Source organism: Neophocaena asiaeorientalis, unplaced genomic scaffold (genome assembly GCF_003031525.2).
Source record: "Neophocaena asiaeorientalis asiaeorientalis breed wild unplaced genomic scaffold, Neophocaena_asiaeorientalis_V1.1 scaffold359, whole genome shotgun sequence".
In the NCBI taxonomy this organism is placed as follows: domain Eukaryota; kingdom Metazoa; phylum Chordata; class Mammalia; order Artiodactyla; family Phocoenidae; genus Neophocaena; species Neophocaena asiaeorientalis.
In genome coordinates this window covers 21,180-40,159 of record NW_020174137.1, presented here as the reverse complement: position 1 = coordinate 40,159, position 18,980 = coordinate 21,180, and the positions used below count along the sequence as shown (strand labels likewise).

The window sequence follows — 18,980 nt, the reverse complement described above, 5'->3', positions numbered from 1 at the left end:
AAAGTGAACTGGAAGGTAAGCAGATCATGTGGAAAATTCAAAAGTGATTTTAGGGACACATATTCTCATGGTATTTGACCTTGATTGAATTGACAGGCGCCTGGCCTCGGTTTACGAGCTAACGGGAAAGCTGAATGAAATAATCTAAAAAGAGATTTCCCAGCGATTACTGCCTTGGAGCTTAGTAGTCATGACTGGTGAGGAATTTAAGGAGCAGAGACTTAAATTTGACAGGCCTGGCATGACATTAGATGGACACAGATAGCCACTTAGCAAATGCCTGTTACTGGTAACTGGGTGCGTGGGGGGGTTGCTTTGCATCTTAAAGCAGAGAGCAATGTTTTGTGTCTTAAGTCATGACAGTGCGGAGTGTTACGGAGGCCAAGGTACCTTCCCGATGTGAGTGCAGGCCCTTCAGGGACTTCACTAAAGATCCATTTGTTCCAAAGACCTGTATGTTTGTAACTGTGGACAAGTGGTACTTGATGTCCTCTTCCCCAGTGGAATTCATGAAGAACTCTCCAGCTGTGTTCGTACTTAGAATTACACATCTGGAAGTCTATGTTCAGAACATGAAATAATAATGTACAGAGGACAAGCCAGACAAATTGAATGAAATCAGGCAACAGCTGATTAATAGCACATCAAAGAAGGCCTCACACTCTTAATTTTACTGATGGGCTCCTTCCCAACAAACGCACCACTGCACATACTCTTCTGCCTCTCAGGAGGTGGAAAAGTGCCAGTTAAATAATTCTTGGATGTCTTTTCCTCACTGGAAGTATACACTGCCCAGGTTTGAATTTAGAGAACTAGTCTGTACAATCATCAAAAGAAATCTTGCAATATCTGGCTAACATATTGGATGTCATGGTTCATATTTAAACAGAAAAACGACTTCTTAATTCAGATGAATCACCAGGATTCCTGGAACTCCAGAACACAAGCATAACAATTAAAATGTCTACCTCTAGACAGACTTTTGCTACTTTGGAAAATATCCTGGAAAATATTTATTGGGCCAGAAATTTCACCATAGTTTCATTAGAAATAACTTTCTCCCTCAGTATTTGCTCATTTGAAAAGAATCTGCCTTAACTATTATAAAGTGTATCAGGATCATACCCAATTACAGATAGGTAATGCAATAGTGGTATTCTCTTGTCTTTACTTATTTATTAATGAACAGAAACAGTAACTGAATGAGTCATTTTGGGGGGAGGTTTTCTAGGAGAGTATGCAGACAAGAGTTCCTTTTACTACAAAACTTGTCTGAATTAAATGTGACTCAGGAAACTCTATAAAAATAATAGTGGTTTATGGAAAAGTATTATTTAGAAAATACGCACCCTCCCATAAAAAGTTAAACTGAATATCGTCCAAATTTTGTAAAAACTAAAGGATATGAAGGGTAAACAGTCAAACATAGAGAAAGCTTTTGGAACGAGCAATGTATTTCCTAATAATATCTTACTGTAGGCAGTCTGACTGTTAAGAATTACCAAGAAGACTAGTCTAGAAGCATTTAATTTCACCAAAAAAAAAAAGAAAAAAAATTCTCTCTAGAGCCTCTCAACTTCAAAGCTGTAATAATAAATGCTTCCTTAAAGACATTTAAAAATATTTAAAATAACTTTAGTAAAGTTCTTAGATTTTAAAAAAATTCCATAAGGCCTACTTAACTTAAAAAAATATTGTGTCATCATTGTATCCTGTCGTTGCAAAGGACACCAGTGTCTTTAATTCTGCTTCATTTTCTACCTTGACTTCAGCTCATTTACGTCAAGAAAAGACTATTCTCTTGAATCACTTGAAAAGAATATTATGTTTAATCTGCCTACATTGATTTATTTTCAATAGTATTCCATGTAGAGTAAGGTAATGAGTGAAAATGTTTTCTCTGTATTAAAATATCAGTATGGGAAAAAGCCATGAAAAACACATGTAAAACTGAAAATATACTTCCATCACAGATTACCAGATAGAGGATTATTATCACAATATATATTTTCATTGTAAAGCAATTATATTCCAATAAAGATGTTAAAATTTTTTTTAAGTTTAAAAAAAAAAATATATATATATATTCAAAGCAACTCAATAGAGAAAGAGACAGGCAATTCACCATAGGTGAAATACAGATGTCCAATAAATATATGAAAAGTTGTTTCTCTTCTCCAGTAAAGAAATCATATTTAGGAATAGAAATTATTTTACCTATCTATCAAATTTGTGAAAAAAAAAACCTTTTAAAATACTGATAAAATCGATTGTTGGGAAGGCTATGAGGAAATGGAAACTCTCATACACTGCAGTCAGTGAAGTCATAAATTTAAACTTTTACATCCTTTTGAAGAACTAGTTGGCAAAAAAAAATGTGTATATTCTTTAGTCTACTTGGCTTCTAAGGATATAACCTACTGGATTCATTCGATAAATACTTACTGAGAAACCTACAAATATGTTTACAAGTGTGCAAAAAATACAGACAAAGATGCCTATTTCCACATTGTTTAGAAAAAAAGGAACCAATCTAATCAATAGAGGACATTAAGTAAATTAATATATATCATTGCAATGTAATACCAGAAAGCTTTTACAAAAACACATTTCTTTGTTTCCATAGTGTCCATTCCTGCAAGTCCATGAGGGCAGAGGATTGACCTACCCTTGTATACTTTTGCAACCTTGAGTTATAAACCTGAAAATATGAACTCTGACTAGGACATGCTGAACATGGAGCCATGACCAGGTTTCTCAAACAGTTCTGCAACTCACAAACTGTCACTAGAATCTCTCTCTGAAATACTGGTCAGATTTTATGAATAATTATCTTCCAGGACATTATAAAGAAAAGAAGAAAAGTTTGTTACCTTTTCAACAAACCAGCTATAAACAACTTCAAGAACAATAGCTTATGCAGAAAATGCATCTTGTTTCCCTCAGGAGCTATCCCGTGAAGGCCTGACTGCCTTTAAGTTGTACAACTTCCACAGAAAAGCAAACTACCCTTCAGTCCTCTTTTACACCATCTGCTCCGATTTCAGTGCAGGAGAGGGAAGTGGAAAATGCTTCCCGCCCTTTTTTGGCTTTATTCCCAAAGGATAATTTGAAGGGAAAGATACTAGTCCACATCTAAAATTATGTCTGAACGGCACTGTAAATTACAAAATTTAAATTTACAAGAATATCAAAAATTATACTGACCTAGCATTCACCCCAGACTTTTCTAAGTACGGCACATTTTGAACTAGGATAATTTTTCAATCATGGGAATTCACTATTATTGAAGCAGATCTCTTCATTTTACATCTTATGAATCAAGATATCTTGACTTGGGGCTTCCCCAGGGGCGCAGTGGTTGAGAGTCCGCCTGCTGATGCAGGGGACACGGGTTTGTGCCCCGGTCTGGGAAGATCCCACATGCTGTGGAGCGGCTAGGCCATGAGCCCTGGCCGCTGAGCCTGCGCGTCCGGAGCCTGTGCTCCGCAACGGGAGAGGCCACAACACTGAGAGGCCTGCGTACCGCAAAAAAAAAAAAAAAGATATCTTGACTTGTTAATTTTCTTTAACCCAGAACATGTTCTGGTTGTATTTTGATTTGCTTCCTATGTTAAGAGTTACCTTAACAATACCATCTTAGAATGGACACTAATAATGGTATTTGAAATTTACAGTCTCATGAAAGAAAATAACAATTTGTCAACTCTCAACTCACCAGAGGTACAGAAATAAGAAAAACGAAACATTAACAAGTCAACTGGTCAAAACAAGTTATCACAAGAAGAACACTGTTGTATATCCTGCTTTAATGCTTGACTTTTCCATGTTTAGGTTATTAATTGCTTAAGATAGACAAAAGGCCAATTTTGGAGGGGGTCTTACCTAAAACCTTTATGAAGGAAATGTGTGGTTTTCCATATATAATTTCTTCTTGGATTGAGACCTTAATACATACACTAGTACCATCCTTTTAAAAAATAATTAAATAGACTGATAATACATTACGGATTCAAAGCTCCTTTCTTGAAAAGTTATAAGTCCTCTTCAGGCAGTCCTCGTTTTGTGCCTTATGGTGCCAACCAAAACTGCTGGATATCAGGATGGTGACCTCACTTGGCACGGTTCTATGGTACCTAGCACCAGGACACAGTTCCAGCATGCACACATTTCAGTTAATATGCTACCAGGTGAAGTGAGTGCTGACTGTGTTCTGTTCTATTCTCAACTGGCCTGCCCAGCTTCATAGAAAAGACACCAATGTTATGGAATCAAGTAATCTGAGGGCAAAATTTTATCTAATAAACCAACTATTGGTCTAATGCCTGCACTGCTCTTTGTCTTCTTGAAGACTGTGAAAACTTAAACAATAACACCAGGAAAAGACAACCACCACCACCACCCATGGGCTTTCTGCTGTTCAACAGGTGGGATTCTGAGCTAAATTCTGACCTGAGTATTCTCATAGAGTCAATACAGATGACTGTCTGATGTTAATTTAATATTATAATGTTGGCTTGCAAAAGATGGTGAAGCACATTCCTAGGCAGAGTTAGTACCTACCTCAAAGCCAGGACTCACAGGAGACTGAAACATGAAGTCGTAAGAGCAAAAAGCAGACAAAGGTGCAGAAAAGGGGAGGCAGAAGACAAGAGAACCGTGTTATTGGAGGAATGCAATGCATGTTACTCAATAATATTATTAGCAAATAATAGATATGTTTTCAAGAAAAAGCAAAATGTGATACTAATCAGTCTTTGTGGCACAGAAACATCTGGGTTAGAAACTACTTTTTAACATTTCAATGGAACTACAGACACTAAGATTGCAAAAAACACAGTTTAAAGTTTTGATTTGGTAGAGGTAAAGAAAATATCTACTTGTCACAGTGTCAGTGATGAACGACGGTTCATTCGCCTTCTTGAAAATAAATGAGAGTCAGAAAGAAGCATTTTGACCTTTAAGTGAAAGATCAGATTTTCTTCACAATAATTCATACTCTCAATGGAAAAAGAAAGAAAAAGGTCATCAAAGTAATCAAATATGACATAGTTATCTGCCTGCAGGCAAGAATAAGTTGATGAATAATCAGTATCAGTCAGTGCTTTACAAACCTGAGAAGTCCAATAGTGGGTTAGAGTTTTAATGAGAGAAATATGTCTACAGTGTATTCTTTGCTCATTTTAGAGTCTTCGCTGCATATCATTGCTTTCTGTCTGATTTCATTTAAGGTTGAAATATAATTCAAAAGTAGAAAGGTTATGATAAATTTGTTAAGAGAAGGAGTATCAATGAAAAATCTAAGAAACATTTTGGTTAAGTAGACATGCATCTGGTAATTTATGCTGAATATATTCTTTTTCATCTCTGTTCCCTCAAGCTTTGTGGGGTAGCTCTATCTGATAACTAGAAATGAAATCAAAACTAAAATACAGTTGACTCTTTTTCTTAACAAAAATGTATGATGGTGTTTTGAAATCCATGATATTTCCAGTGTTGAATAAACATTACACTTTGAGAAAAATCCTATTATTTGTTCTCTCAGTCCCTGCATCCTAATTTGCAATCTACAGCTAACCCATTTTGTCAGAGACTTTGGAAAGGGATGTACATTTAGATTGAGGTTCTGCTAAAATTAACTGTTACCCAGTGATACCAGTTAGACTTCTGGATTAACAGGAAGCATGAGCAGAATTCAGGAGCAACAATTGCTCATTTGGCCAGACCCAAACATAACTTTGGAGGAGAAATGATAACCCTGTTTGAATGTACTTTTCTAGAACATTTTCATACAGAGGAGGCAAAGCTTTCCCTCTGCGAGAAGAAATCAAATTTCCTCAATTTCCAAAATAAGATATTATCCTTGTCATCAACATACCTAATATCCAAAGCTCAGGATTTTCCTTCAGTTTGTAGCCCTGAATGTCTTTATTCTGGGCTATCAGCAGAATTCAATTCCAGCTTAGTGCTGGTTTACTGCACGATATTTGAAGATGGTCTATGCAACATGCATTAATTGACTTATTCCTCTAAGTTACCATTTCTAAAAGTGCATGTTATTTTCCCACTAGGTATTCCTAGGTTTCCTGAGAAAAAGGGATTCCATAGTTGAGTCAGTTTAGGAACACTGATTTCATTATTGCAAGACTTCTGAGAGCCATAACTATGCTTAATGAATATTGTGATGTCCAGTACTTGGATGGACTGAGGAGTACTTCCCAATCTTATTTGACTAGGAGAAGGATTTTTTGCATAATATTTTATAGCACCATTATTTTAAAGAAAAAATTTGGGGAAACACACACCTCTGTATTTCTCCCTTGCTATCAAATTAGAATCACCAGAAATGTCCATAGGTCGCCAAGAAAAAGAGAGCCACCTATTCCTTTGGTAGTTGGTTGTAATATTTTACTAGAGCTTTGTTTTTCCCTTGAAAGAAGATCATATGAATCACAGTTGTGTATCTGTGGTGAAGACTACTGTAGAAAATGTTTATTATGTAAATGAATACTATATATATTAGGGTGATGTGGCATATTACTTTCATTTAGCACCCAAAGAATTTATGTTTCCTGTTACTGAATAATGTAATTTCTATAATCCCATTTTCTTTAAATTGACTGATAGGAATCTCAGAATTAAATTAAATTATTAACTTTTCTGATATAATATTTCATCCTTTTACCACATGACTTGGGATGAAGAAACCTAATGACTTTATAACTTGCTATTGTCCTTTTAAAACCTTTTTATTGGGCTTCCCTGGTGGCGCAGTGGTTGAGAATCTGCCTGCCAATGCAGGGGACACGGGTTCGAGCCCTGGTCTGGGAAGATCCCACATGCTGCAGAGCAACTAGGCCCGTGAGCCACAACTACTGAGCCTGCGCGTCTGGAGCCTGTGCTCCACAACAAGAGGCCGCGATAGTGAGAGGCCCATCGCACCAAGAGGAAGAGTGGCCCCCACTTGCCGCAACTAGAGTAAGCCCTCGCACAGAAACGAAGACCCAACACAGCCAAAAATAAATAAATAATTAATTAAGACCGCATATTAAAAAAATAAATAAATAAAATCTTTTTATTGAGGTATAATTTATATGGAATAAAGTGCAGAAAATTCTAGGTGTACATCTTGATGAGGTTTTACATGCGCATATAAGCATGTAACCTCTACCCAGATCAAGATATAGAATATTTCCAGCATCCAGAAAGGCTCTCTCTTGCTCCCTCTCTAAGTGGGCACCTACGAGGAGCCATTATTCTGATGTCTCTCACCATAAATCAGTTTTTCTGGATTAGAACTTCATACACTGGATTCACAGGCATATAATCTTCTGTTTTTCTTCCCTAAATATTATTTTGTGAGATTCATTTATGTTGCTGAATGAATCAACAGTTCCTCAATTCTATTGCTGTATTGCTGTATACTATTCCATTGTATGACTCTACCACTATTTATTTGTTTCTAGCTTTTAGCTACAATGAATAAAAATGTTAAAAACATGCTTGTAACAATACTATTCACACTGGCACCCCACCAAGGTGAAATACTTAGGTATAAATCTAACAAAATATGAATAAGATCTATATAAGGAAAACTATAAAACTCTGATGAGTGACATAAAAGAGCAAAATAATGGAGAGAGATATACCATGTTCACAGATAGGAAGACTCAATGTTATCAATTTGCCAGTTCTTCCCAACTTGACCTATAGATTCAATGCAATCCCAATCAAAATCTCAGCAAATTATTTTATGGATATCAACAAAGTGATTTTATAGTTTATATGGAGAGGCAAAATACCCAGAATAGCCAACATGATACTGAAGGAGAAGAATAAAGTTAGAGGACTGATGCTACCCAACTTCAAGACTTACTATAAAGCTATAATAATCAAAACAGTGTGGTATAAGAATGACAAATAGATCAATGAAGTAAAACAGTGAGACCCCAAATAAGCCCCCATAAATACAGTCAACTCACCTTTGACCAAGGAGCAAAGGCAATACAATGGAGCAAAGATGGTCTCTTCAATGAATGGTGCTGGTGATTCACATGTAAACAAATGAATCTAGACACAGAACTTACAATGAATTAACTTAATTAACTTAAATTAAAAAGTAAATTAATGCAAGTTAATTAAGTTAATTTAAATTTAAAAATTTAACTCTATATGAATCATAGACCTAAATGTAAAACACAACACTATAAAAATCCTAGAAGATAACATAGGAGAAAACCTAGGTGACCCTGGATATGGTGGTGCTTTTTAAAATACATAACCAAAGACATGACCCTTGAAAGGAATAAATGATAAGCTGGATTTCATTAAAATTAAAAACTTCTGCTCTGCAGAAGACAATGTTAAGAGAATTAAAAGACAAGCCACAGACAGGGAGAAAACATTTGCAAAATATTAGCAAAAGACACATCTAACAAAGATTGTTATCTGAAATATACAAAGAACTCTTGGGACTTCCCTGGTGGTCCAGTGGGTGAGATTCCACACTCACAATGCAGGGGGCCTGGGATCGATCCCTGGTCGGGGAACTAGATCCTGCATGTATGCCTCAACTAAGAGGTCACATGCCACAACTAAGAGTTTGCATGCCACAACTAGGAAGTCCGCCTGCTGCAACTAAAGATTCTGCATGCTGCAACTAAGACCAGGGCCAGCCAAAATAAATAAATATTAAATAATATATCTATATATAAAGAACTCTTAAAATTCCACAATAAGAAAACAAACAATCCAATTTACAAATGGGCCAAAAACCTTAACAAACGTCTTACCAAAAAAGATATACAGATGGCAAATAAGCATGTGAAAAGAAGTTTCACATCATATGCCATCAGGGAAATGCAAACTAAAACAATGAGAAACCACTACACACCTATCAGAACACAAAATCCAAAATAACGACAACACCAAATGCTGACAAGGATGTGCAACGACAGGAACTCTCATTCATTGCTGTGGGAATGCAAAATGGTGCAGCCACTTTGGAAGACAGTTTGGCAGTTCTGACAAAACATAATCTTATCATATGATCCAGCAATTGTACTCCTTGATACTTACTCAAAAGAGCTGAAAACTTATGTTTACACCAAAACCTATACATGGATGCTTACAGCAGCCTTACTCATAACTGGCAAAACGTGGAAGCAACCAAGATGTCCTTTGTTAGGTGAATGGATAAATGAACTGTGGACATCTTGACAGTGGAATGTTATTCCACTCTAAAATAAAATGAGCCATCAAGCCATGAAAAGACATGGAGGAAACTTAAGTATGTCCTACTAAGTAAAAGAAGCCAAACTGGAAAGGGTACATACTGTATGATTCCAACTATATGACATTCCGAAAAAGGCAAAACTATAGAGACAGTAAAAAAAAATCAGTAGTTGGTAGGGGTTGGCTGGAGGGGAGGAGGGAAGAATAGATGAAGCTAAGAGGACTTTTAGAGCAGTGAAAATATTCTGCATGATACCATAATGATGAATACATGTCATTATGCATTTGTCCAAATCCACAGAATGTACAACACCATGAGTGAACCCTAAAGCAAACCATGGACTTTGGTTGGTTATGATGTGCCTGGGTGATTATGATGTGTATGTCAACGTATGTTCAGCAGTGTTAGCAAAAGTACCACTCTGGTAAGTGATGGTGATAATGGGGGAGGTTATGCATGTGTGGGTGGCAAGGGGTATATGGGAAATCTCTGTGCCTGCCTTTCAGTTTTGCTGTGAACCTAAAACTGCTTTGAAAAAGTGAAGTCTAAAAATTTTTTAGAAATTCTGGTACATATATTTAAAAATTTAAAAAAATTCTGGTACGTATCTTTCCGTGCATGTCTATACACATTTCTGGTGAATATATACCTAGGAGTAAAACTGCTGAGTCGCATGATATGCATATGTTCAGCTTTAGAAGACAACTGCCAACCGGATTTCCAAAGTTGCTGAACCAATTTATATTCCTAGTAGTAGTGTATGTGAGTTCTAGTTACTCAATATCTTCACCAATACTTGTTACTGTCAGTTTTTTTCCCCCAACATTAGACATTCTGGTGTACAGATATCTCATTGTAGATTTAAATTTAGACTCTGATAAATAACGATGTAAAATACATTTTCATGTTTATTGGCTGTCTTCTTTTGTAAAGTGCCATTCAAGTACTTTGCCTGTATCTTAAATAAGGTTGTCTGTCTTTTCAACTTTTATAGATGTTCTTTATACATTTGGATATGACTCTTTTACAAGATATATATACATATTATATACATTGAAAATATATTTTCCCATTCTGTGACTTGCTTTTCCACCCTTTTAATGGTATATTTTGCTGAAAATAATTTGTTAATTTTAATGATGCCCAATTTACTAATTTTTTTCTTTTGTTATCAGTGATTTGAGTCCTATTTGAAAAAGGTTTTCGTGACCCAAGTTACCGTAGATACTCTTGTATGTTATCTCCTAGAAGCTCCTAATCTACCTAGGATTTATTTTGTATATGGTATAAGGTAAGGTCAAGATTCATATTTTCCATATAGATATCCCATTGGTTCCAGAAATATTTGTTGAAAAAAACCATCCTTTTCTCACAGCAGTGGTACTGTTGTCATAACTTAGTTGGCCTGTATATGCGCACAGTTTCTGGACTCCTTCTATTCTGTTTCATTGGTTTATTTTCTGTTCTGGTGTAATACCACATTGTCTTAACTACGGCTTTATGATATGTTTGGAAATTCTCCAGCTTTGTTCTACATCAGGGGTTCTCAAACTCAGCACTACTGACATTTTGAGCCAGCTACTTCTTTGTTTGGGGGCTGTCCCGTACATTGACCTCTCTGTGATTTCCTTATTTCTGAGACATTTGTCCCTCAAATCCTGATTGCCTTGGTTGCTCCCAGGTACCTTTAAATATTGTTTTGTTATGTTCTGTTATACTGTATTCAGCTTTTATAATTGTCCCTTACAGGAGAGTGGTCTGATACCAGCTTCTTCATAGCTAGGAGCAGAAGTTCTGGACCAGATTATTAACTTTTTTGCCTAAGACTAAGCCTTGTATAACATGATTTCAAATGGCTTTAACTTTTCCCAAACACCACAAGAACATCTGCAAATTTTTAAAAAGATGAGATGATTTTTAAAAAGATCTAGATGATAAACAGAGATATTATAGAATCATTTAATCTTGACTTCTCCTATGCAATTGTCTAAAAGTTTATAAAACTGATATAATCTTAATAAGTATATTTATACATAATGAAACAACGTATTAGTGTGTCCTCCTTAAGTACCTACTGAGTTTTTCTTGTTTCCTTCTAACATAGGTGATGATGTACAAAAAGATATACACCCTTGCAGAGCTCTTATGCCATAAATTGCCTACATTTTGGATTTTCTCAAAAAAGGACTGCATCATGGTTGGAATAATGGATACAGTTTAGTGCCGAAGTTGACGACAGACAAAGCTTGTCATAAGATCTATGTTGTTATACTTTTTTTTCTATGTTAGCAGCAGTATAGAAATCCAAGACTCAATTTACTTGCCAGAAATGGGTAAATTAATAGAATTACCAGTATTTTAATCCATATGTGAAATGGTGATTTTCCAGTCAAAATAGGCAATCAAATGTTGAATAGAAAAATCATTTTCTTACATTTGGCAGAAAATCTATACTTATTGGAGACTTGCAACATGGGTGGTCTAATGGCATTACTTAGCAATGCCATCTTAATATAGACCATCATCCTTTTCAGAAATGGAAAATATTGTTTATTGTATACGGACTAAAAGGTTTTACTATCATTACCATAATGTTACCTTTGACTAGGCATTCACTATAACCTTTAAACTACAGTTACTGGCCTTTTATGTTTTGCACAGGGATGAAAAGAGACATATTAGCTGCACTCCGAGCATGCAAAGAGAGACATACAGGCACCCCACAGGGGCAAAAAGTGCTATGATGAATGTAAAACGTGCATTTGAGAGTCAATGTGTCACCAACACTATTACCAAAGGCATTTTTCATTTAAAGGTTACCCATAGGGCATTTTATATAAGGTTATGAAAGTTCATAATAACATTTTTCAAAGTATCCTGTGGCCCCAATATTTTCTCACCTCATAAATATATGATTTGATCAAACTTTTGTAAGCATTCTTGGCAGATATAGTTAAAATGTGATTTTTAAAATGTATTTTAAAAACATTTTTAAGCATTCTACTACAAAAAAAATTCCGTTCAGCAATAAAGTGCTAATGAATTTCAACATCTGATGTACAATATAGCTTGTAATCAAGTAATTCGAATAATTAAATAATTATGTAATTTGATTAAATAAAGCAATTAAAGCAATTAAATAATTTGGTTGAAAAACACAAAAACCTGCTTAAAGACTTTAGTAACCTAAATTAAATTTATATATAAATTATGCATTCACATTTATAAATATGCATGCATATAATAATTTCATTTATATTTATAAAATCTAAATGATACATATGTGATGTTTGGAAGCCTATATATATACACACATGTGTATGTATACATACATATGTGCATATATGTATATATTATTAAAAACTGAGATAAGTTTTTTTTCTTAATTTTAGTATTCAAATTTCACACAAAATTAATTTTAAATACATCAAGCATATATTAAGAAACATTAAAACAGATTATATACATGCAACTCTTTCTATTGACTTATGAAGTCTTTGCACAAAAGCCATCATTTTAAAATTACCCTGTATGACTTTGAAGAGATCAAACACTTAGCCTAATATAGAAAATCAAACCACTGATAAATGAAAAAGCACAGTAAAGATCAGCTTAAGTAACACCTCATCTTGGAAGTCTGGTCTGAATTCTCCAGGCAAACAATTAAATATATTCCTATTAATTCTTTTTGAAAAACTGAGTTTTAAAGGAAGAATCTTTAGCATTAATTACCTAGATTCTAATCTATTCTAATGATGAATAACTTTAGTTTACAGCTTTAGATTACTTATGAGATGTTAACTAACTTTTAAAAATCTTTTCCTGGTGAAACTGAAACCAATACACATTAACTTATAATTTTATTTCTTAAACTTGTTTAAAAATGTCTATTCTGTAAACAGTATGACTCTCAGAGACGGTACTTAAAAGCAAGAGTAACTGCTAACTTATAAAATCACTACCTACAAAAATTCAAACGAAATCAAGAAATCTCAGAGTTGGAAAGATAATATGAGAGTTATGTGAAAAAGTAAATAGATTTTGACTTAAGCACCTTTCAGTAAGAGTATCATTAATTCTAACTAATACAACTTTATAAAGTAATATACAACCACACATGCATTCTGAATAGTCACCAAAATATAATATATTCTTCTAGTTACTGGTGGGACTTAGTGCCTGACTTCCCCTAACAGGTTCACTTCATGAAAACACAACAAACTCCCACCCAAAAGTCACAGAAACACAGAGTACGGACATTTCCTATTTATCAAAATAAGCATTCATTTGAGTTATATGTCTGGCTTATGTTGCAACAAAATTTAAGTGATTTAAAGATCACAATGAAATATTTTCTGAACAACAGAGTAATTAATACAGCTTTTTAGAGATGGCTTCAAAATGCATTGCCCCTCTCCACCCCAGGGATTTATCTAACCTAAATGTTTCATAATTTTTATTTTTCTCTTTAATTGACTTTTGTAATTATTGGATTATAAAGAGTTTTTGTAATATCCACTAGCAGAGGGAGTAAAAATAGGAAACTTAAGCTCACACAATTAGCTTATTTCAGGATAATGTTCTTATTTTAAATAGTGCACATAATTACCACAATTTTTACTTTGCTTTCAATGTTTGGAAAATCAAAATTTAACTTTCTTAAAGAAAAATATTTAAGCCACATCCACAGATATATATTTTAGAGCCAATGGAAATACTTAAAGTATTAAATGCTATTTTTCCCATGGCATTTGTCAACCAGTGTCACTTTGACATCAGCATGTACGCCTTTAATGCCAAACAATTAAAGACTTTCATCTTTTCATATGAGCGAAGTTCAGATTTTCTCCCAGAATAAACAGTCAACCATGCCACGAAATACTCTAATAATCATCAGAGAAGAAAATCTTTTATCTCTGGTTTCCAAATTTTGACAAACTATGTTTTGTCACATTCGCGTATTAGTCTGTGCTGCTCTGGCTCCATGACCATGATGAAACCTCACAGATTTTAAAATTGCTCTAAGCTCACAGATAAAAGCAAACTCGAAACTGTTGGATATTTGTTGAAGCACTGACCAATCTACAGCACAGGCCCTGAAGAAACACAGTCATTAACACCCTGGCTGTGTCCTCTCTCCCAGGGCGCTGTCTTGGATTGATTACCACTGTGACCACATCGTCCTACAGATTTCTCATGTAAACGGGCAAATGGATAAACAGGAGGCCATACCAGAAGGGGCTCATCAGGCGCACTGGTGGAAAGCTCGGCAGATGCAGTGCGGACAGTGCTGAGCCCAGTAAGGGAAACATTTGAGAGCCTTCTCCGCCTCACGCCACTGCAATTGTTGGGGATTTTAAATGCACATCTCTTGTGGTAATTCAGCCCACATCCTGGAAGGAGAAAGTAAAAATGACTTTTGTTCAACTATAAATTAAAAGCTACTTTAGTATAAGTTGTAAATTATGAATTTTTAGAAACAGTACTGCTTCCATTTTTCTTGCGGCTGTTCGAAAATTTAAATTTTCTTTTGAGCTTCTCCTATTTTCCCAATTTGTCAATAAGCTGGGTTTTGACATCTGATTTTATTGGATGAGCCCAGCAACTACCCTGGTTATCATTTAAAAAAATGTTTTCTAACATAAGGGACTTGGGCTTTGACGGATCTAGCAATAAAACTCCAATGAGATGACCTATTTTTAGCTGCCTCAAGTTCTATTGCAAGGGAAAATTAATCATAACGCTTCACAACTTTTGACTTGCACTGATTTGAATCATGGCTCCACAACTTGTTTGTCTACATGGCCTTGGAAAAACTACTTCACCTCATTTTTCCTGTCTCTAAAATGAGGATAATAACTACCTTGCAGAATTGTTGAGAAAATATGTAAAATACTACGCATGCTAGTTTCTACATGGTAGATAATTAGGAAAAAGCACCATTTTCCTCTCAATATTTCCACTGTTCATAGTTCTATCACATAATTTTACTGTTCAGAATTTCCCCATGTGTCACATAGCAGGCCAGGCAAATTTTCATAAAACTACACTTTAGGTAGACTTTCTTCCAGATCACTGTCTCTTAACTTCCCTTCTTACAGACAGAAATTCAGAAATTATGGTTATTTTATTTATGGATTTCATCACAAAAGCTTGGGGTTTTTGGTCAAAGTTCAAACAGCTCTATCCCTCCCCGCCCCACCCTTCATCAAAAAGGAGCAAGGTATGATTTGGTCCGTTTTTAAGATTATATCATGGTATCCTATAAACCTGAATTATGCACTTCAAGGATTTCTGTCCATGGAGGATGATAGAACTATGATCTTGGTGTAGAAACTGGGTACACGTTCCAGCCTGCCACTCAACAGCTGAGTGACCTTGGATGGTTTGATTAACCCCCTGAATCTCAGCTCCTTTCAGCGAACATTTATTGAATGCCTACTATTCCAAGTTCTGGCTTAAGATGCAAATTATATGTTTAGCCTGTTAGCAAAATAAACAACACCTTATGGGAGAGAAATATAGGGGAAAAGATAGGAGAATCTGGCTTCCCAGATCAGGGCTAACATGTTGAAGATAGGAAATGAACCGAACAGAATCCATGCAGTACCCAGATCCCTGGAAGGTATCTGAAGGAAAGAAGGCATTGCAGAAGAGGGCACGACATAAGTAGCTAACTCCAGCATGCGTTCCACTTGGCTGGGGAAGGAATACCTTACCTTCACATTTAAGGCCTTGACGCACCAGCCCCCATAGCATTTCTCCACAGTGATCACAGAAAGCTGGAGCTCTGTACGAATGAACAAAGAGAGTGTGGGGACGAATCTGAAAGTCTTCAAAGGTGGCGGAAGCTGTGAAAATAATAACATTGAAAAATAAGTTGAATAAATACGCTCATCTGTAGATAATTAGTATGCAAGATACTTAACATGCAAGTATGAGTATAACTGGGCAAAGTCAGGAAAGATAAGATGCAACACTGCTTGACTTTTTAGCCATTCCACTCCATTCTTCTCAACCACAGCTTTATAAGTGGTGGCAAAGGAACCTCTTTCTTGTCTTCCTGCTTATCAAGGTCTCAGGCCACTTCAAAAATAGCCAAAACGCTAGAACAAAGAATGAATGAAAGAATAACTCAATTCAATCTATAAATACGGATGTTGCTTTAAAACACTTTGCTTTTTCTCTTACCTAAATGAGCCAGAGAGGTATTCAGAAATATTAATGGAAAGGAAACACTTGATGAATGGAATTTAGACAGATCAGAAGACAGTGTACTTGAATATGACCTTGAAGAAGTACATTAGAAGGGTGGGGCCCAACTGGAAGAAATCTGGGCAGCCTCTTTTGGGGAGATACAGTTGTTTGAACTCTTAGGCAATATAACCAAGCATTTAAATCCTGACCTAAAAATAACAAGCAGCCTCTTCATCAATATGCCAAACAGAGGGATTTAATACACACACTGGTGAATTTCAGCCCACTCTGATAAATATACTTTAGCAAATCATATTCATGCTATAGGGTACTTTTTGTTATGCTTATTGTTATTTATCCCATATGGTATTCGTACAGAGTATTGAAATTCATTATGTTTTAAAAATTATACTTTTCCACATGATATTTTTATTATGTTATAAAAATAGCTCACGGTTTTTTGGTGTTGCTTAAATCAAGAAATAGAAAGGTACAGATAAATGAAAGTGAAAGACCACCCCTTTTCCCCAAATTCTAGTGTGTAGGGCTATATCTTTCTGGATCTATTTACACATATAGCCCGATATTAAGGCTGCCCGTAATAGTCCAGGGAGTGCTGACCTACGAGTGAGAAGAGCTGGATGAGGCTTTGTCATTACCTTACTGACAACTCACTTAATCATCACGAGCCTCAGTTTCCCATACATAAAAAGAGAAGGTCTGACCAATGGTGACTTCTCCTAACCCTTAAAGTGTAAACTTCCATTAACTTAGAATAGAACCATATGCACTTGATTTCGTAAGGTTTTATGCAAAGAGAATTTGGGGGAAAATTTAGGCCTTAAATACATCCTTCTATTCTGCCTTCCTTTCTCTTCCTCCTGTTTGTCTTCTTGCCTTACTTTTTCAACACACATTTGTTAAACACCTTTTCAATATTGTCAATGGCACCATTCCAGGGACAGAGATGTAAAGATAAGTAAGACATCTTTACAGAGCCTACCAGACCAGCAGAAAGGCAGATAAAAACAAACAAAAAAACTCCACAATAACTATAAAATAACTTCTAAGGTTCAAAGAAGCTACAAAATTTGGCCTAAGTTACTAAACAGAACTAAGACTACAACCCACAAGTGTTTTGTCCCCAATCCACTGTCCTTTTCATCATACCAGTGTTACATCTTACCTTTCCTAACTCTGCCCAAAGAGTTATATCCAACAGCCCCATGGTGAGGGAAATAAACATCTGCAGTTTTCCTGATGGTGTCTTGGATAGCAGGTATGGGCTAATGAATCACCTGTGGAGTATACTTATGAAGTGCTTACCTTGGTAAGTATGCAAGGTGTGACAGAGTGAACGCTGAAACTGTAGGCGATTCATCTCTGCTAGATAGGTGTCCAAAATTATGAGGACAACTTTGAGGGTATCACATCCCTCAGGGCAAGTGACAACAGAACATGCAGGAAAGTGAATCACTTCAACCAGAAAGGATATTACTGATAGTTCACAGACGTATATCTGGACCATAAAAAGAGATTAAAAATTTTAATGGGTCAGTTTTCCCTTGAATAAAAGTACTTTATTCCAAATTAATATGCTTTACTATTGGAAATCATCCATCAACTTATTAAAGGTACTAGTTTTACTCAATGGAAAGATAATGAGAATAATAATAAGGTTAAGATTTATTGAGCTATTACTGTATACCAGACACTACACTAAGAGATTAAAGTGTGGGAAGAAGGAGCTAATCAAAGAAGTGCAGCCAAGTAAGTTGCTCTAGCATTGCCTACAAGGAGTTCTGACGAGTGTCAAGGTTCCTTACAAAAAGGATTTCAATTGAAATAAGATTGGGAAATTGTATTATTATGTTTCTCACTTCAAGTTTCACAATATTACAGTCAACGCTTATTCTAAGTAAATCAGTAAAAAAGTATGGTTTGGGTTCCAATCAACTACTTTTATAATTTGGTCAAAGTGTGTCTAATTTTGTAAATGCTAAATCTTCTTTAAAATTGGTCTCTCACAGTCATGGACAAATTTGTTTTTAAAACATCAAAGAAAATAATTAAAGAAAATACTTTGTGCCAACCATTAACTCCTAACTTCTCCCCTGCCTCTCCCCCCATCTCCCACCCCTGCCAAATGTCACCCAAACAATGGTGACAATACCATGATAGCAATTAGTTGAATAATTAAGGTAGTTTTCAAAATAAGGAATGTTAAAATTTGACAATACTAATACCTAGATGTGTTCAGATATTTTTTGAATTAATCAGAAAGAATATAAATAATTAAAAAGAAGATTTTCAATGACCCCCCCCCCAAATCCAGTTTATGTCAGGTACGTTTGTTTTTTCACCTTCTGAAAGGGATTAACATTCATAAGCAGTTAGCACCCTTGACTTATGTTTAAATGCCATTTTCTAAAGTTCAATTTTAATATTCTCCTGTTAATTTTAGAATAATTAAATACATTTTTAAAAATAAAACTACCAAGTGTGGTGAGGTTTCACATGCATTTGAAATCAAAGCACAACATCCATT

The 18,980-nt window shown here is 35.3% G+C and overlaps 1 protein-coding gene across 3 annotated transcripts in view; it reads right to left on the bottom strand.

Moving 5' to 3' along the window:
- PRKD1 (protein kinase D1) overlaps positions 1-17,822 on the bottom strand; it is an 83,885-nt gene extending 66,063 nt beyond the window's left edge. For all 3 annotated transcript variants that reach the window (XM_024754950.1, XM_024754949.1, XM_024754951.1), the window contains exons 1-3: positions 17,759-17,822; positions 15,955-16,086; positions 14,468-14,628 (exon numbers count right to left, since the gene is read on the bottom strand). In XM_024754950.1, the coding sequence (XP_024610718.1) occupies positions 14,468-14,628; positions 15,955-16,086; positions 17,759-17,813 (348 nt within the window). In that variant the 5' untranslated portion in view covers positions 17,814-17,822. The remainder of the gene's footprint in view (positions 1-14,467; positions 14,629-15,954; positions 16,087-17,758) is intronic.
- Between the last annotated feature and the right edge of the window lie 1,158 nt (positions 17,823-18,980).